This window comes from Phoca vitulina, unplaced genomic scaffold (genome assembly GCF_004348235.1).
Source record: "Phoca vitulina isolate PV1807 unplaced genomic scaffold, GSC_HSeal_1.0 scaffold52, whole genome shotgun sequence".
Lineage (NCBI taxonomy): Eukaryota > Metazoa > Chordata > Mammalia > Carnivora > Phocidae > Phoca > Phoca vitulina.
In genome coordinates, this window is record NW_022589755.1 from 3,361,386 (window position 1) to 3,380,643 (window position 19,258).

General features: G+C 51.0%; 3 protein-coding genes across 3 annotated transcripts in view; 1 reads left to right on the forward strand and 2 right to left on the reverse strand.

Moving 5' to 3' along the window:
• The window catches only part of RPS9 (ribosomal protein S9), a 6,483-nt gene extending 798 nt beyond the window's left edge, over positions 1 to 5,685 (forward strand). Inside the window, exons 4-5 of the mRNA XM_032388832.1 lie at positions 4,451 to 4,637; positions 5,436 to 5,685. Coding sequence (XP_032244723.1) covers positions 4,451 to 4,637; positions 5,436 to 5,613 — 365 coding nt within the window. The 3' untranslated portion in view covers positions 5,614 to 5,685. The remainder of the gene's footprint in view (positions 1 to 4,450; positions 4,638 to 5,435) is intronic.
• Positions 1 to 12,266, reverse strand: part of LOC116622339 (leukocyte immunoglobulin-like receptor subfamily B member 3) — a 205,279-nt gene extending 193,013 nt beyond the window's left edge. Inside the window, 6 exon segments of the mRNA XM_032388745.1 lie at positions 9,613 to 9,912; positions 10,215 to 10,496; positions 10,723 to 11,022; positions 11,175 to 11,459; positions 11,628 to 11,663; positions 11,886 to 12,266. Of these exon segments, the coding sequence (XP_032244636.1) occupies positions 9,613 to 9,912; positions 10,215 to 10,496; positions 10,723 to 11,022; positions 11,175 to 11,459; positions 11,628 to 11,663; positions 11,886 to 11,934 (1,252 nt within the window). The 5' untranslated portion in view covers positions 11,935 to 12,266.
• On the reverse strand, positions 5,746 to 9,243 carry LOC116622370 (leukocyte immunoglobulin-like receptor subfamily B member 2). Its single transcript, XM_032388833.1, has 5 exons — positions 8,286 to 9,243; positions 7,863 to 7,905; positions 7,749 to 7,786; positions 7,527 to 7,579; positions 5,746 to 6,895 (listed from the first exon to the last, which is right to left on the reverse strand). Exons 1-5 carry the CDS (start codon positions 8,578 to 8,580, stop codon positions 6,743 to 6,745), a joined length of 582 nt encoding a protein of 193 aa, XP_032244724.1. The 5' UTR covers positions 8,581 to 9,243; the 3' UTR covers positions 5,746 to 6,742.
• Positions 12,267 to 19,258: the final 6,992 nt, after the last annotated feature.

Consider the following 19,258-nt stretch of genomic DNA (forward strand, 5'->3'; position numbering starts at 1 on the left):
GGTCCGGGGTTTTCCCGGAGCGAAGACAGAGTGATCCCGTTGAAACTACCGGTACCTCTCCGACTGTGGGGTAGCAACCCTGTTAATAAAGGGGCGGGGACTTCCGGGGGTTCCCTTCTCCTGTGGGTCCCTGGATCTTCCCGACGCCGCCTAGGGGTGGCTTAGAGGTGAGCGTCTGGGGGACGGGGCGCCACGAACTCCGTGCTGGGGGTGGGCCGAGATGTTAGAGGAAGCTCGGGGAACGGGACCCAGCGTGACGAAACTGTGACAGGTAAGAGGCTCCCGATGAGCCCGCTGTGGGAGACGGAACTTGTGTTTTGTGGGAGTTCACGTGGGAGCGAGCGGTGCCGCAGGTGGTTTGGTGTCGGTCCCTAAATGGGCCGCCTTGCCCCTGAGCTTTGGGAACCTTGGTTTGTGGTGAAAAGCAGGAGGGGCTGGGATTCCTGCCTGGCTTTTCCCGAACTCTTCAAGTTGCCAGTTTGAGTTCTCTCCCAGCGCATGCGTAAGAAGGAGACCTGCTTCTGCACGGGGGCGTGCGTGTCATTCCTGTTAGAGGCTGAGGAAGGCATGGAGCTTGTTTAACCAGTAACAGGACCACACAATCGAGGAAATTCAGGAATCCTGCCCCGTGGATGCTTGGGTGGGACTTTATCCCAAAATGCGGGGAGCCAGCCCCAGGTAGCTGAGGACAGAGGGATTTCGTTAGAGCTACTCAAGTCCAGTTGGAGAAGCAGTCTCGTGGCCGACTGGGCAGGGCTGAGCCGCAGGTAAGCCTGCGGTATTTGTGGTTTCCTGTGTGAGAAGTGGGAGTTACGGGGGGAGGCAGCAGCGCAGGTTGTAGGCTTTCTGGTGAACGAACCCATTTATCCCCCAGGACAGGAGGGAGGAGCTGCAAGCTTTGCCTGCGTCTGGGGGTGTCAGTCCCTGATACAGCCCGAGGTCTGGCCTTGCCTACTGGGAGGCCTGCAGCTTCCGGCAAGAAGCTTCTCTGGTTGTTGTCTGTCAAAAAGACGGACTCTTACACCACATGTTGGCCAGGGGTTCATAGAGGTGTGGGGGGCTCTACCCTAATGGCAGCCCTAAGGACACTGGCATTACATCCGTTTTTCAGAACAGAAACTAAAGTAGCTCAGTGTTTGCCTTGTGCCATGACGACAAGGAGGGGCCTCTGCCTCTGAGGATTGTGCACGTTGTTGTACATTCGGAAAACGTTCTTACTGTTGGATTGTTCCCGCTTGGGCCAGATGGAGCCCAGGTAACTTTTCAGTTGTTGGACATGCTCCTGTAGAAGGTACAAAGTTTTATTCAGTGTGCACTGAAAATTACTTTAATTATACATATATAAGGCTTTTTTTGGTGTTGCTGAAATGGCTGGGCGTCCCTATTTTTTAACAGTGTGTAGATGGTTCGATAGTAAATGTGAAATATGTTTGTTTTTTAATGATAGTGGTTTTGTTTTACCTAGAAGTCTCTTAAGTTGGAGATTTTAAACTTCGAATTCTTGAAGTTTCTGTTCTCTAGCATAAGGACAAAAAGGCACAATAAAGTGTTTTAGCTGGTAGATAATAATACCAAACTCGTTTTATATTTTTTTAAGATTTTTGTTTATTTGACAGTGAGAGCATAGGTAGGGAGAGGGAGAAGCAGACTCTCCCACTGAGCAGAGCCTGATGTGGGGCTCAATCCCACTACCCTGGGATCACGACCTGAGCGGAAGCAGACACTTAACTGACGGAGCCAGCCAGGCGCCCCGCCCCAAACTTGTTTTTATTTGCCTGTTGGGTAGCTTTTGTATTAATATTTGAATATCCTTGTTCTTTTTTAAGCAACGTATAATTCGCAGACCACGTTATATAGTTCCAGGTGTACAGCATAGCAATTTGATATTTCTATATACTGTGAAATGAACACAGTAAGTCTAGTTAACCCCGTCCTAAAGCCTTTAAAAAAGATACACTCCGGGACGCCTAGGTGGCTCGGTCAGTCAAGCGTTTCCCTTTGGCTCAGGTCATGATCCCAGGGTCCTGGAATCGCACCCTACCTGCTTTGGGAAGCCTGTTTCTCCCTCTGCCTGCCGTTCTTCCTGCTTCTGTGCGTGCGCGTGCTGTCAAATAGTAAAATCTCTTTTTAAAAGAAGATACACTCTTAGTAACGTTGTAATATACAGTAAGTATAACTGGAAGTTTGTACGTTTGACCACCCATTTCCCCTGTGGCTCTGGCAACCACCATAATGTATCTGTTCTCTGTATCTATGAACTTGAGGTGTGTTTTGGTGATGGTGGTGGTTTTGTCTAGATTCCACGTATAAGTGAGACTATGGGATTTGACTCTGAGTTAGTCCACTTGGCATAATGCCCTCAAGGTCCATCTGCGTTGTTGCAGGTGGCGAGATTTCATTCTTTCTATGGCTGAGTAATACCCCACTGTGTGTGTGTATACTACCTCTGTTACCCATTCAACTGTCAGTAGGCGCTTAACGTTGTTTCTGTGTCTTGGCCACTGGAAATAATGCAGTGAACATGGGGGAGCTTCTCTCTTCCAGTTAGCACTTTAATTTTCTTTGGATAAATACCTAGAAGTGGGATTGCCGCATCGTAACTTTTGAGGAACCTCCATACTGTTTTCCATAGTGACTGCCACTTTGCATTTCCACCAACAATGCACAGGGGTTCCCTTTCTCCACATCCTCACCAGCACTGTTGTCTGTTGGGTTTTAGATCTAGCCAGTCTGACACGTGTGAGGTGAACTCAACTGTGATTTTGATTTGCATTTCCCTGATCAGTGATGACGAGCACCTGTTCATGTACCTGTTGGCCATCTGTGTCTTAGGGAAAACATCTATTTGGATTCTCTGCCCATTTTTAAAATTACATTGGAATTTTTTGCTATTGAGTTGGGAGTTGCTTGTGTATTTTTGGTGTTAATCTCATGTCAGAAACATGATTTGCAAGCATTTTCTCTTTTTCAAGATTGCTTTGGGGTCTTTTGTGGTTCCGTACAAATCTTAGAGTTGATTCTTTGTTCTACTTATATGGAAAACGCCTTTGGTGGGGTGCCTGGTGGCTCAGTTGGTTAAGCCTCTCTCTGCTTTCAGCTCAGGTCATGATCCCATAGTCCCAGGATAGAGCCCCACTTGTGCTCACACCACGCTCACGCTCTCAGATGTTTAAAAAAAGAAAACACCTTTGGAATTCTGATAGGGATTGCATTAAATTTGTCTATTGCTTGGGGTAATGTGGGTATTTTAACAATATTTTTCCAAATATGAGCATGGAATATCTTTTCATTTTGTGTCTTCAGTCTTTTTCTCATCAATATCTATAGTTTTTACTGTACAGGTTTTTTATCTCTTTGGTTAAATCTATTTCTGGCTCTTTTATGTTTGTTGACATTTTGTAAATAGGAAGACACAATGTTTTCTGTTCAGCATTCATCAGTGCAAAAAACACAGCCATGTATGATTTGGGGTATTGGGAAAGGTAGAGTGTATTTTTCCATTTTGATCCTGTCTCTTTCCCATCAGCTGTGCTAGGAAAACTGTCACTTTACACAAAGTCATGGAGCTTTCCCTGGGAGCAAGGAGTCATGATGCCAAGAATATTGGAAGTGCCCAGTAATACGGAGCTTGCTTGAATTGTTTTGCTGTAATTAAAGATAATGGCCACTTCATAACAAGTGAAGCATCCTCTTTAAGGGGGTGGGGATAGTTGGGTTTTACCCCAGTGACAGTGTGTTGATTAGCTGTGAGCCTTCGGGCCAGGGTTTGCCCCCAGGATCACAAAGGCAGTCCAGCATGGAGTCGTCGGGAGCTGTGGGCACGGTGCAAGACCTCCTGTGCCCGGGGCTACTGGGAAAAAGTCAGAAGCTGGCATCTGCTGAGTTCTCTCTTGCCATGCATTGTTAGCACATCCACACCATAATTTTTTTAGTGAAAACCACAGAATGATAAAGCGAATGACGATACTCAACTTAAACATGTGCCTGGCCTGTGACTTCTCTCAGGTCTGAAAGCTAGGTACTGCCAGTCCAGTGTTACCACTAAGGAAGGTGGTTTAGCCTCAGATTTGACTAGTAGGGCTTTCCCAGCTCTAGCAGGTTAGCTCTTGAAGCTCTGTGCTTCATTGTGGGAGTTTAGCAACAGCTGCACAGAGTCTGTTGCAGGGAAATGTGAAGTCCTTTTCTGGGGATTGTCTCATTACTCTCCTGCCATCTCCAAGGAAAGTTCTACTTCTTTCGGACGAGAACAGAGGTGTGTATGGTCACTTGCCCTCCTTGGTAAGAGTGTGGCCATAGTGACCTGCCTTAGGGTTGTGGGGGGATTGCAGGAGTCACAGTGGCCATACATTGGTTCCATGATAACGGAGCTCCTTAAGAAGTGGGGGATTCGAACCCAAGAAGTCTGAAGTGAGCCAGACACCTCAGTCTGTACTTCTCCCCCTCGTACCAGGTAACGCACTGCTGCGGCGACTGGTGCGCATCGGAGTGCTGGATGAGGGCAAGATGAAGCTGGATTACATCCTGGGCCTGAAGATCGAGGATTTCTTGGAGAGGCGCCTGCAGACCCAGGTCTTCAAGCTGGGCTTGGCCAAGTCCATCCACCACGCCCGCGTGCTGATCCGCCAGCGCCATATCAGGTAACGCCTCTCATGGGCTCCCGGAGTCTGTCTTCTGTCCCATCCCCCATGCTAAGTGCGCTGTCCTTACCTCCTATGCAGCCCTCGGAGGTGACAGAGGTGTGAACACACCTTGAGGGTACAGATTGACCCCTGAAAACAGCTCATGGGGTGCTGGGGACAGCCTCATCCCCCGCCCCGTAGCCCAGCGCAAGGGTCACTGCGGCCTGAGCCGTACACCTTGCGAAGGCTTCTTCAGGCATGCAGGCAACCAGACAGGTAACCACTCGGTGTGCCCAGTTGAGAGAGAAGTCGTCGGGCCTCAGCTGATGTGGGTGGGTTCGTGGATTCGGCTGTCTCGTGTCTTCGCACGCTGTCATTGTTAACTTGGCGAGTGGCCCACAGCCCATGGTCTGATATTCGAGTGCCTGGACTACCGGAGTCCACCTGGCTGGGGGGGGCAGATGGGTCTTTCATCTGGGTGCTCCATTTGCCCTCTTTCAGATTTTGTAGAACAGAGTCTCAGCTGCCTCAAGGACAGGGAGGCTGCTCCTTAGAGAGTAAAACCCCGTGTCTGGCACTTTGAGACTCAGACCCTGGAATTACTGGCTGCCACCAGCTCGCCCTCCTTACTTTGTGGTCTGGTGTGAGTTGAGTGATGCTCTAAAGCTCTCCAGAACACAGGGTGCTGGAGGGTCAGGAACACCCTTCCGGTTGGTGTCACTGCAGCACCAACCCTACCAAGTCCGAGCAGAGAGCAGTGTCTCCTCCCGCTGGGGCCCTATTCCCCCGTCCCCTCACCTGCTGTCCCCTCTCCAGGGTCCGAAAGCAGGTGGTGAACATCCCGTCCTTCATTGTCCGTCTGGATTCCCAGAAGCACATTGACTTCTCCCTGCGTTCTCCATACGGGGGTGGCCGCCCAGGCCGTGTGAAGAGGAAGAATGCCAAGAAGGGCCAGGGTGGGGCTGGAGCCGGCGATGACGAAGAGGAGGATTGAGCCCACCCTTCCATCCCCTCGGGGCATGAATTGTCTAGTTTCCCAGTCAGATAATAAAACAAATCAACCCTTTGGAACTGGTGTTTATTGGTGTGTGTCTCCCTTCCTGCTCTGAACCTACAGCCTCTGGTGGGAAGAGGCACAGGCCGGATCCTTGACCAGGTTCCGTCCAGCTAGTTCACACCTCTGAGCCTTGCCTGCTTAGAGGGGCCTGGCGAGCTTCCCAGCTGGTGTCCTTGCTGCTTGGGGCAGGGGTGCAGTCGTGAGCAGCACAAACATATACCAGTTATTTCAGCGGGGACACCAGTGTTAGGGAGATTCTCAAGCCAGCTATTGGCATGGGGGTGGGGAGATTCCTTTCCGGGCAGAGGAAGTAGCAAGCGGGGGGTCAGCCCAGTGTCTCTAGCCCTTTGAACTTGACCCTGGCAAAAAGAAGTCAGGGTTAAGGTTGGCAGGAGCTAAATGCTGAACCTTGGGTTGCCGGTGAGGATGAACTAGTTGAATTGGGGTTTCCTGGGGAGCACTGAACAAGCTGGTTTAAAGCTTATTGGTGTGGTTGGGAAGGGAGAGCTGAGGCACCCTGCTCCCCTCCCCCTGCATCTGGAGTTTCTGAACACAAGGTCAGGAGGGAGAGCAGCTTCCCTTTTCTCTGCCTTGTTGAGAGCTGTGCCCGACAGAGAAGGGGCTTGGTCTCCAGGAAACCGGAAGCCCTTGGCATTGAGCAACCCCTCATGGGCTGCAGCATTGCTCACGAGTCATCTTTTGAGGCCTTGGGCTCTGAGGTCAGTTGAAAGTGCCCAGCTTCAGTGTGATGGCCCTGGGTCCTGCAAAGCTTTCAGAAGGTCCCCAGTTCTTGCAGCTTAGTGCTGGGTTCCCCCCGACACCACGAGGTTGCCACTTGGTAAAGGTCTTGGCGTTTCTCGGGGATCCTTGTAGGCACAGTAAGATCAGCTGTGCCATGATGGGAATTCAGGAAGCTATCAACTTCCACAAGGTCCCAGGAGTTGCTGGTGGTCTGTGTCCTGCCTCCAGGCTCCTTAGCACCCACTGTGGGCAGCTCCTGTGCCTTCCAGGATCCCTGCAGGGAGCCTTCCAGACCCCTGGAGTGGCCAGATGGGTCTTTCCTGGGCTAGCGGATGGCCAGAGAAGCATACACGTTGGGCTCATCTGGGGGTTCCCGTGGTTGGGAGGAAGGGGGTGCACTTGTCTCCTGTGTGAGGGTCAAGTGGTTCAGCTGGGCGTAGGTCACATCTTGAGGGTCTTCAGGTACCGCAGCCTGGAACTGGGGGGGGGGGGGAAGGCATGTGGCGGGGGAGGGGAGGATGCACTCCCTGGGGGTCTAGGGACCTTGCTGGACAGGAGTGGCCTTGAGCCCACTCTTGCCCTCCTTCAGTGTATCTGGGGAGGAGGGGTGTGAGTTGGAAATGCCTGTGGTGTAGACACAGGGAGTGGGCACGTGGGTAGTTGGCTGTGGGAATCGTGCTGGGCGAGGTCAAGGCTGGAGGCAGGAATTGAGGTGGCCCATCAATGTGGAGGGACAGGCAGACCCAGCGCCCCCTGGCTCAGCTCCTTGGCCAGGGTGAACTGTGTGAACCTGCCGCAGGTTGTTGGGGAAAGAACAGAAAGCAGAAGGCTGAGCGAGGCTGTGGGACCACTTTGTGCGGAGTTGAGGAGGCGCCTTCTCTGGGCCTCCACAGGCCCAGGGGGTGGTTCAGCCCTAACCTCCAGCTCCGCCCACTCGAGTGTCCCAGCAGCTGGAGATCAGAAGAGGCCCAGGGGAGTGGGGTCGCAGCAGCGCAGAGAGTGGTGGGCTTCCTAAAGGGAGAGGCCTGCTGCTGGGCGGAGAGTCCACTGGGTTTACCACGTGAGCAGGGAGGCAGGGGGTGCCCTGGTCAGGGGCACAGGGAGCTCACCTGGCTGTCCAGCTGTATGTCCTCCTCAGGCTGTGTGTCTTTGATGACAGCATCTGGTGGGGACAGAACAATGTGGCCCCCCCTCTTGCCAAGATCCCCAGAGAGGGTCAGTGATGTTACAAAGCCGCACGGAGTCCGATGCCGTCCCCCGCCTCCACTGCCCACCTGCATGTCTGGGCCCGCCTCCTCCCTCCCCCAGGGCGGCCGCAGGCTTCCCCTTACACAAGGACTCCTCCTGGGCAGTGGCAGCCGGAACGGACCTGGGGAGGAGACGGGGGAGTTAGCGGCAGTGAGGGCCACTGGCTGGCAGGAGTCGGGGTCTCGGGGTGGTCTTACCTCCCGTGCAGGCCTCTGTCCTCAGACACCTTCGCTGACACTGCTGCAGGAAGTTGGAAATCAGCCTCAGGCTGCCCCCGATCCCCGAACCCTCCAGGGCCTGCCTTAGGCTGAGGCTCTGTATGATCCCCGCCCATCCCCACGTACAAGTCAAGAGAAAGCAGTTCCAACAATGAAAAACAAAGCTTGGATGTGTTTTCAAACATTCCATAAGTTCGAAAAGCCGAAAGGATAAAATATTTACACGTATGCTCACGTGTACCCTTCTTCCTAGGGTTTCTCACTGGGAGATGCTGGAGTCTTTCTACACGGCCTTTCCCACCTCTCCGGCTTCCCTCTCTGGCCGCTGCCCTGAGCCCGCCCTCAGTCGGCCCCCAGGACAGCCACCACCCCCTGGGGCCCGTCACCCCCTCCCCTTCTCACCTGGCTTCCTGCCTTCGCCCCGACGCCGGGGTCGGACCAGGAGGAGGACGAGGAGGCCGAGCAGCAGGACGAAGGCCACCGAGACCCCGATGACGTACAGGTACCAGTGGGGACCTTGGGCAGGAGCCACACCATGAATGAGCCAGTGACGCCGTTTAACTGAGCACCTGCTGTGTGGCAGGCACCTGCGGGGCTCTGTGCACTCACCTCTGACCCTGTCAACGATCACGCAGCAGGGGATTGCCGCCCCTCCCGCCCACTCCACAGACAGGAAACTGAGGCACAGAGAGGTCATTCACATGTCTCAGGTCGCCCAGCGTGGGGGCGGCAGGGCTGGGGCTGGGACCAGGGTTGTGGGTTCCTTTGTAGGATTTGGGGTTTTTTCATGCTGCCCCCTTACCCTCCAGGCAGAACACCTGAGTGGAGACCTGTCCACCAAACCCAAGCCCAGACCCGTCTCCCCGACTGCACAGGCCTGACCCCCCACAGGGGCCTGTGTGGACCTGGAGTGTGTGTATGCGTGAGGGCAGGAGGGAGGGCTCTGCCTCTCCAGAGATCCAAGAAGGGCCATGCTGAGGCTTTCACCGAAATCTCACAGCAGCCCTGAGGAAGGTGGCGGGAGGCCTGTTGTGCAGACAGTGAGCCTGGGCCACGGAGAGGGACATGACTCGTCCAAGAGCCCACAGCTGGGAAGTAGCAGAGCTGGGGTCTGATCGTGGGGGTGTGACTTCCAAGCCTTGTTCTTGCCCTGACTCCCCAGCTGTTCTCAGGCTGGGCCCCCTTACCTTCTGTGAAGGTGAACTCAGACACTTCCTGTGTGTGCCTACTCCCCGGCCCCGCCCTGCACAGGGATGGGGCCACCTTCTTGCCCTTTGCAATCAGATTTGCAATCGGAGGAATTGTCCCAGTGAGAAGGAACTTCTCTCCGGCCGCAATCTCAGGAAGTGGCTGAGGCAAGCCTAGGCTGAGCTCCTCCCACCCACCACCTCCCGACAGAGACCCCACTTACCCCTCTGTGGGATGAGGGGTGCATCCTCAGAGCCTCCTGGGACCACTACAGGGAGGTGGGGGGCAGGTGAGGGGCTGGGGCTACGTGCTCCCCACTTCAGGGTGCTCCTCCCCCAGCTGGGTGCCACCCTCTCCCCCTGCCATGACCACCCCACCTGCCACCTGGCCCAGGCTCAGAGCCCCCGGGGCCCCGTAGTTACCCCAGACACAAGCCATGCCACAGAGGGTGACCTTCTGTGACCCCCTCACTCCCATCCCCGGAGGACAGGTCCCTGAGCTGACCATGAGGACAAAAAGGGGACAGGGCTAGGCCCCTCACCTGAGACCAGGAGCTCCAGGGGGTCACTGGGCTGGGACAACAGGTAGGGGGAGGTGCTGTGAGAGCCGTAGCACCTGTAGGTCCCCCCGTGGGCTGAGGTCACAGGACTCAGGGTGAACTTGACCTGGTAAGGTTTCGCTGTGTCCTGCAGACGAAGGACCTGGGGAGGAGCCAGGGACCCCTCCTTGGACAGGTGGAAGGTATCCAACCAGATCTCAGAGCGACACTGCAGAGTCACGTTCTCTCCCCAGGACACTGAAGGCCCCGGCTGGGCTGAGAGGGACGGTTTCTCATACATTCCTGGGGGAGTGAAGGTGGTGACGTGTAGAGAGCCACCCCTCCCCACACGCCCCTTGACCCTGAGCTGGGGGACCACCATCCTCTCTCCAGAGACTCTGTGTGGGACCCCCTCTCAGCACCTCTTGTGTCTCTGAGTGGGTGTCCTTTATCTCCATGGCCCTCACTGTCCCTTTCTCAGTCCCTGTCTCTAGACCATGTCTCCATATCAGCCTGTGCTCGTGACCCTTTCCCTGGACCCCATCACCCAGGGTCAACTGTGGTCCCAGGCCCTGAGTCGGGACATGGGGCAGGGGGCACCTCACCTGTGATCAGGACATCCAGAGGGGCACTGGGTGCCGACCACGTGGAGGAGAGCTTGTGTCCACAGTAGCAACTGTATCGGCCCCCGTGGGTGGAGCTCACAGGGCCCAGGGTGAAGTTGGGGCCGGGTTGCCCATCTAGACGCTGGGGAGCTCTGAGCTCCTCATCCTTGGTCAGAGCGAATCTGTCAAAGCCAGTCTCTGAGCGACACTGGAGGGTCACGCTGTCTCCAGACTGCACCAGGGATCCCGGCTGGGCCGAGAGGGAGGGCTCCCTGTAGACACCTGGACGGAAGGGGACAGTGGCACTGAGGGGACTCACAACCCACATTGGCCCAGGGCCTGCAGTGAGGCTCTTATGTGTCCCTCCCAAGGCCTCCCACCTGTGGGTCTGGCCCCAGGACGACCTTGTCACCCACCCCCCATCAACCCCAGGGCTCCACTGGGCATATGGCTTAGGTCAGTCATCTGGGCCCAGGAGGTAGATGGGGTGAAGCAGGGGCCTGCTCACCTGTGACCTGAAGGTGCAGAGGGTCACTGGGCTGTGACCACGAATATGGGTAGGATTCGTGAGAAGTGTAGCATCTGTAGGTCCCCCCATGGGAGGTGTTCACAGGGCCCACCAGGAAGGCTGCCTGGTACCTCTCACGACGGAACGTCAGTTCCAGGTGTTGGGGCACATCAGCCCCCCGCTCCTTCAGCAGGTGGAATGACCCGCATGGCCACGGTGAGCTACAGGAGAGGGACACATTCCCTCCCAAGGCCACCACAAGGGCTGGGTTGGCTGAGAGGGAGGGTGCATTATACACTCCTGAGGGAGAAGGAAGGAGCTGTGTTATAGGACCATCACCCCATGTACCCCGTGCACTGTGGACTGTGAGCGAGGGGCCCCCTGAGGTCACACTCTGTTCCCTTCTGCCTGGAGGAGGCCCCCAGGGGGCGGGGACCAGCTCCTGCCCTCACCTGTCACCACCAGGGCCAGGAGGTCACTCCGCTGTGACCAGCTCTTCCTTCTCTGATATGCACACTGGTATCGCCCTGAACTGTGTGAGCTCATGGGTGCAAAGGAGAAACTGACCCTGTCGCTGGAATCCTGTGAGGTCTTCATGGACAAGGATCCATGGACCCTCTCTTTATACAGATAGTAGACATCAGCCCACAGAGATGCCTGACACCAGATGGTCACAGGGCTCCCCTTGGTGACCATGGGGCCAGGATCAGCCCAGATGGAGGGTTTGGGGAGGGTCCCTGGAAAGGAATCAGATGGAGAGTTGCAAGGGTGCCCTTCTCTCCTCAGTTTCCCACCTGTCACCCCAAGGCCCCTCCCACACTGGTCACCATCAGCCCTGACCCTCTGTGACCCCCAAATGCCCAGGGGGTTGTTGGGCGGAAACAGGAGGTCTGGGGAGGACTTACCTGCCCGTGCCTGGTCCCACAGGCCCCAACACAGCCCTGGAAGAGAGTTCCTGTGAGTGCGTCCCCCACCCACACGTAGCTGCTCCAGGCCTGGTTTGGGCCCCTGGGCACTGGGGTCACATCTGGGGCTGAGCACACTCCTTCCCCCAGAAGTTCTGCCCCCACTGATCCTCCACAGTCCTGAGATCTCCCAGGGACCAGGACCTGGGGGCTGGGGGGAAGGACAACCCCATCCCTCCTCGTTTCCAGAAAGCTCACCAAGGTAGAGAAGGGCAGTGAGAGTCAGGGTCCCAGCGCTGCCTCCCATGGTCCCAGCCGTGCAGACAGCTTATAAAGTCCTCAGAGTGTGCTGGGCGGACAGATGCACAGGGTGTGACCCAGTCCAGGCCCCGTGTTGCTGGTCACGGGTTCCAGATGGATGGCCTCACAGGAAGGGGGACAGCCCCTCCAGGGCCTCGCTCTGCTCTCCCTGAAGGGTGGCCTGAGAGCAGCAGGTCCTGGGACTGTTCAAAGCAGACGTGAATCTCCCCAGACCACACTCACTCTGCCTCCTCCCCACCAAGCCCAAGTCCAGAGAACAGCACTGGTCCCCGCACATGAAGCTTGGGGAGGTAGGGCAGGGTCTGGGAGCCAGCCCACTTCCAGTTCCACTTCTGCCCCTTACTCACACAGAGGCTGTGTGACCTGGGCTGTGACACTTCCCTTTCCTGAGCTTCTGTAAATGCAAATTTTCATCCTTCCACCACACTGACAATCAACCAGTGACCACGTCCAGTCATGGTGCCAGGCACTGGAGATTCATTGGTGAGGGGGCAGACTCGTTCCTTCCCTGGATGCACGGGGCTGTGATTAGTGATAACAGACAATATAAATATTTAGGTGGGAAACAATTCTATTATAGCCTTATAAGCCTCTTCCAAGTTGGAAGAAAAAAGAAAACGGAATCATGAGAATCATAATGTGTAGACATCATACAGTCTGGGTCCTGGTTGTGAGGGGTCCTTCTGGGGGATGGAGTGACAGAAGGCAGGAGCTGGGGTTTAGCACAGAGATGGGAGTGGGGGGCATCCTCAACCAGAAAGATTTGAGCTGTTCTCAGAACTGAGAGCAATCAGGAAGCCAGGGCCTTGTCACACAGGATTTTGGGCATCATGCAAGCATTTGGATTTCTACTTTAAGGCAATGGGAAGATTTTAACCAGCAGACAGTCGAACAAATTTCTGTCTGGAAAAGACTAACGCTGTAGGAAATACAATTAGTGGTCAAACCCCAGCATTCGTCTGGTCCCCGGGTGGTGTGTTGATCAGTAATTAAGCTGTGTATATAGTTTTCTCACTTAAGTCTTACCCAAACCTATCACACAAAACACGTGTACAGTTGAGCAGAATGAGCCAGGATGGTAGGTTGAAGAGGAGTTGGCCAGGTTCAGATTGGCTGAGGGGGCAGCCCGAGAGAAGGCATGGAATTGTTAATAGCTCAGTTTGCGTTGCTTGGGGAGGTGTTTGGGTTGGAGTGTGAGTTGTGTTTGCTGGGGCTGGTGGGTTTAGTTCTAGTCTGATGGTCATAGCCTTGAAGATGAGATGGTACAGCTTAGATCTTTCTGCAGCAGAGTGCGGGCGGGTTTTGAGTCTCCCACAGGATCAGACCAGCCTGGTGATTAAAAGGATCCTCTGGAGGTGGTGGGAGGAATGAACTGGGGAGAGGAGAGGCCTAGTTGGAGGAGCAGCGGGGAGGCTGACGGGCTGATGCACACAGGTTTCTTGAGTTCTTGTGATGGGTTGGACGTTGTTAAGAGGGTCTCAGGGGCCTGGTGGTGTGTATCCAGTGAGTGGACATGAGCGCCAGAGCACGAGGCTATTCCACCCCCTGTCTGGTGCCTGGAGGAGCCAGTGGGGCCACCCCAGGAGGATGACCCAGGGAGAGGCAGGCATTGGGAGGTGCTATGAAGACAAATTGTCATTTCTCAGAAGGAAGCACAGCCCTTCCTCCTGCCCTGGGATTGTGGATTTTCTTTGCCCCCTACACTTCCCTTCACTGACTTCCTTGTTTCTGTAAGTCAGCACCATCTTTCTCTTCATCACTCCTTCTAAACCTCCAATTCATTTCTGCCTCCTCAGGGCTCCGTCCTCCCCTGGGCAGAGCTCTCCATCCCATACTGTGAATTCCTTCTCCAGGCACGGGGTTAAGAGCACGGGTTGGAGGCAATTCAGAGATCGAATTGAAGTTAGAGCTGAAACACTGTCATTCTTTAGCAGATACTTCCCCTTTCTGAGTCTCCCGTTCCTCATAGTGACGACCTAGTGGCCTCTGCCCTCAGGATTGCTGTGGCTCCATCTGGGGTGGTTTCATGTGTGGCTTGTAGACACTGAGAGCCTGCAGTGTCAGAGCTCCTATCACAGGGTCAATCGAAGGCCACAGCCAACATCCACTCCAAGCACACAGAAATGCCAGATAAAGGTTTGTAAGATCCATGGCCACAGTTAAATTAGAGTAACTAAAGTGTCAGAAATGCAGAGTGACTCCCTAGACATAAGCAGAGACCAACGCTGAGTGGGCTTGGTCATGGGTCCCAGAGATGGGCCCCAGGACCTGGTTTGCTGTGTATGTATGGAGACAGGTGGCAAAGCCCCAGAGGAGACACAGGGTTCCAGGTGTGAGGTTGGGAGCTCTGAGCCTGCTGCCTGTCTGAATAAGGACTGCAATATCTCCACTCCCCGATCTGAGGTCACACCCAGAATTCAGCTCCTTTCTCCAGGTGTGAGCGAAAAATATTCAGTGCAATATAGGCAGGTATCAATGTAGTGTGGAGCTCAATTTTGAATACTGCATGCATTGCTGGCACCCTGAGTTTGGAACACCTACACATCGTGAGTCTGAAGCAATTGCAAGCTAGTCACTTGTTTAGGACTTCACAATGCAGGAGAATGGGGGCGATAACTTCTGTGAAGGGTTAGCTCAGTGGCAAAATGACCAAGTGTATGCGATCAACTATGCCATGAAAAATAGAGTACAGACCCAGTCACTGTGGGAATTCCCAACAAAGGCAAGGGAGATAGATTGAAAATTGGGAAGAGATTTAAAAATAAGTATGCTTTAAATCTTCAAACAGAAGAAGATGTGACATTCACGATACAAGAAGAGTTTAGTGGAAAAAAGGGTGCTAAGGAAATTTCATAGATAAAAACTCATTAATTGAATAAAAGGATTCAAAAGATCTATTCCATAATAGACATTAGATAACTGATCAGAAAACTGGGGACTTGGAAAATGAAACTCAGGAAGTATCCCAGAATGCAGCTGAACATCATAAAAATAGAAACCAAAAAGATAAAATCTGACACATGGAGAATAGAATAACTAAGTCCCAAGACACATCTGTCCTTCATTTTAGTGGAAGAAATGAGAGAATGATCAAGTGACAGTAATTAGGTATTGTTGTTAAGGGTTTTTTGGAAGTGAAACCAGAGAAATGGTCAACATGGGCTATGAAAGCTGAACTGTTACTGGGAGCTACATCCTCGAAAGCAGGTCAAAATGTCAGCTAGTGGGGCACCTGGGTGGCTCAGTCGTTAAGCGTCTGCCTTCGGCTCAGATCATGATCCCAGGGTCCTGGGATTGAGCCCTGTATTGGGCTCCCTGCTCAGCAGTGAGCCTGCTTCTCCCTCTGCCTCTCCCCCTGCTTGTGCTCTCTCTCTGTCTATCTCTGACAAATAAATAAAATCTTAAAAAAAAAAAAGTCAGTTAGTACCTACCCAGGTTGACAACCTGCTCAAACAAACAAAAATCCACATTCCCCAGAAGATTTTATCAGAACCCAGTGTCTTCCAATGTAATATTCAAAGAAACAGGAAAGTCTCAGTAACACTCAAAGGAAAAAATAATCAACAGACACCAACCCTGAGTTGACCAACAGTTTAAAGCCATTTTTTAAAAGATTTATTTATTTATTTTGGGGGGGAGGGGCAAAAGGAGAGAGAGAGAGATCTCAAGCAGACTCCCTGCTGAGCTCGGAGCCCAATGTGCAGCTCCATCTCATGACCCTGAGATCATGACCTGAACCAAAATCAAGAGTCAGATGCCTAACTGACTGGGCCACCCAGGTGCCCCTAAAGCCATTTTTATAATCAAGCTTCATGAAATAAGGACAAACACTCTTGAAATAAGTGGAAAAAATAGACTTCTCTCAGCAAAGAAATTATAAGAGGGGGAAAAAAAGGAAATTTTAGAACGGAAAAATTCAGTAACTGAAATTAAAAATTCCTGTGTGTAATGACAGAATGAAGATGACAGAGGCAAGAGTCAGTGAACTTGAAAACAGAACAAGGGAAATTACAATCTGAGCAGTAGAGAAAAAAGATTTTTAAAAATGAACACAGGGGCGCCTGGGTGGCTCAGATGGTTAAGTGTCTGCCTTCGGCTCAGGTCCTGGTCCTGGGGTCCTGGGATAGAGCCCCACATCAGGCTCCTGGCTCAGTGGGAAGCCTGCTTCTCCCTCTCCCTCTGCCTCTCCCCCTGCTCATGCTCTCTCTCTCTCTCTCTCTCTATCTCTGTGTCTCAAATGAATAAATAAAATCTTAAAAAATAAATAAATAAAAATAAAAATGAACACAGATTGAGGGATTTGTGAGACAATTTATGTAATTGATCTGCCAGCAAAAGGAGAATGCTATCAGTGAAGAAAAAAAGTTTGAAGAAATAAATGTCCATTTTACAGATTTGTTGAAAGTCATACATTTACATGTCCAAGACGCTTAGCAAATGAAAAATAGGATAAGCTTTAAAAACCATGCCTACCTACATCATAATTAAACTAGTCAAAACCAAAAAAGAAAAAAAAATAGAGAAAATGCCACATTACGTAAAGAGGGAAAACAATTTGAATGATTACAGATTTCACATCAGAAATCATCCTAGTGGGGCACCTGGGTGGCTCGATAGGTTAAGCGTCTGCCTTCAGTTAGGTCATGATCCCAGGGTCCTTGGATCGAGCCCCACGTCGGGCTTCCTGCTCAGCAGGGAGCCTGCTTCTCCCTCTCCTTCTGCCTGCTGATCCCCCTGCTTGTGCTCAAATCCCCCTGTCTCTCTCTCAAATAAATTTTTAAAAATCTTGGAAAAAAAAAAAAAAAGAAAGAAATCATCCTGGTCAGAAAAAAAATTTTTTTATGTTATGTTAGTATGAGAGCCAACCTAGAATCTTTCTGGATATATTGTTCAGGAATGGAAGCAAAATAAAGTCATTCTTAGAGGAAGGAACATGGGGAGAATTTGTTGCCAGCAGCTCTGCTCTACCAGAAATGATACGGTAAGTCTTCAGACAGAAAGGAATTAATTCTAGAGGGAAACTGGGAAGTTCAAGAAAAAGGGAAGATCAAAAAAGGTAAGTAAGTAAATGTAATAGCATACTTCTCTCCTCTTACATTCATTAAAATATGTAAGGCTGTTGAAAGCAAAACTGATAAGGTCTGGTGGGGTTTGAATATATGTAGATATAATACAGACAACACCTGCAACATAAGGGAGTGAAGGCAAAGGCCCTATACAGTTGTAAGGCTTCTATTTTTTCTGAAAGAGGTGTAATATTAACTCTATGTAGACTCTGAAATTAGGTGTGTATAATACCTACAGTAGCCATTTTAAAAACAACATACAAAGAGTTATAGTTAAAACACCAATAGATAGGGAAGTCTGGGAAATTCAGTTGGTTAAGCATCCAACTCTTGATTTCAGCTCAGGTCATGATCTCAGGGTCATGAGGTCAAGCCCTGTGTTGGGCTCTACACTGGGCATGGAGCCTGCCTGAGATGCTCTCTCCCTCTCCCTCGGCCCCTCCCCCCTCTCAAAAAAAAGCACCAATAAATTAAAATGGAATACTTAAAAATATTCCAGAAAGCGAAAGAAGGCAGGAGAGGGAAAACTGAAGAACAAACAATAAGAGGGGGACAAACAGAAAGCAAACAATAAGATGGTATAAACCTAAAATCAACCTTATCAGTAATTATATTAAATGTAAATGGGGAAATCACAATTAAATGGCAGAGATCATAGGACTGGATTAACATCACCAAGATCCAACGATGTGCAGTCTACAGGAGGTAAAGGATAAAAAATATATTTTGCAAACATCAATCAAAAGAAAGCTTAAGTGGCTGTGTTAATTGCCTATGGCTGCTGTAACAAATTATCGTAAACTTGGTGACTTTCAACAACAAAGATTTATTGTCTTACAGTTCTGGAGGTCACAAGTACAAAATCACTGGGCTAACGCTGAGGTGTCATCAGGGCTGCTTGATTTTGGTAACTCTGCAGTGAGAATCTGTTCCCTTGCCTTTTCAGCTTCCAAAGGCTGCCTGCAGCATATGGCTCCTGACCCCTTCCTTCCATCACTGCAGCCTCTTGATTCCGTCTTCACATCCCCTACCATTGACTCTGACCCTTTGGTCTCCCTCTAATAAGAAGCCTGTGAATACACTGGGCTCACCCAGATAATCAGGGTAATGTTCCCATCTCAAGCTACTTAGTCACATTTACAAAGTCCCCTTGGCCTGTAAGGTAACATTCTCACAGGTTTCAGGGATTACGGCATGGACACCTTTGGGAATTGGGAGGAAGTTGCAGCTTTCTATCTATCTACCACAGTATGGTAAAAGATACCAGATCAAGTAGGCTTTTGAATAAGAAAATTATCAGAAATTAAAAAAAAAAAAAAAAGAGTCAATTCACCAAGAAAACAGTAATCCTAAATGTGTATGCACAAAACCACAGAGCTTCAAAATACACAAAGCAAAAACTGTCAGAAATGGAAGGACAAATAGGCAAATCAACAGTTACAGTCACGGACTTTGACACTCCTCTCTTGGTAATTGATAGAGCAAATAGCAAATCAGCAAGGATATAGAAAACCTTAACTACGCTATCCACCAACTCGACCTAATTGACACACACAGAGCAGCACCCAATCAACAGCAAAAAACACAATCTCTTCAAGTGAGCGTGGAATGTTGGCCAACATAGTTCATATCCTTGGTTACAAAACAAAGCTTAACATTCAAAGAATTAATATCCTATATCGCTTCTTTTCACACCCTAATGGAATTAAAGTTAAAATCTATTACTAGGAGATAATCTGGAACATCTTCAGCTCTTTGGAAATTAAACAACACACTTCTAAATAATTCATGGTGCAAAGAGGAGCTCAAGGAAAATTGGAAAATATTTTGAACTGAATGAAAATGAAAACAGCATTCTAAACTTTGTAGGATGCAGCTAACATGGGCTTGGGGGAAAGTTGGAGCAGCATATTCATATTAATATGAATAACTCATATTAAAAAAATTGTTTCTAGTCACCTACACTTCCATCTTAAGACACAAGAAAAAGAGCAGCTCACCCCAAAGTGAGCATGATAAAGGGCAGAAAACAATGAAACCAAAAACAGAAAAACAATAACAAAAATCAATGAAACCCACTGTTGATTCTTTAATAAGACCAAAAAAATTGCCTATGCCTAGCCAGGCTAATCATGGAAAAAAGGAAGACACAACTTGCCAACATCTGGAACAAATGACAGAATATCACTACAAACCACACTGACATTAATAGGACCTAAGAGAACACTACAAACTCTGTGCCCC

Coding starts and splice junctions, on each gene's coding strand:
- LOC116622370 (XM_032388833.1), bottom strand. CDS start 8,580: ATGACCTCTCTGTGCCTCAGTTTCCTGTCTGTGGAGTGGGCGGGAGGG. Junction 7,580..7,748: donor TGCCCAGGAGGAGTCCTTGT/GTAAGGGGAAGC, acceptor TGTCCCCACCAG/ATGCTGTCATCAAAGACACA. Junction 6,896..7,526: donor ACATACAGCTGGACAGCCAG/GTGAGCTCCCTG, acceptor CCCCCCCCCCAG/TTCCAGGCTGCGGTACCTGA.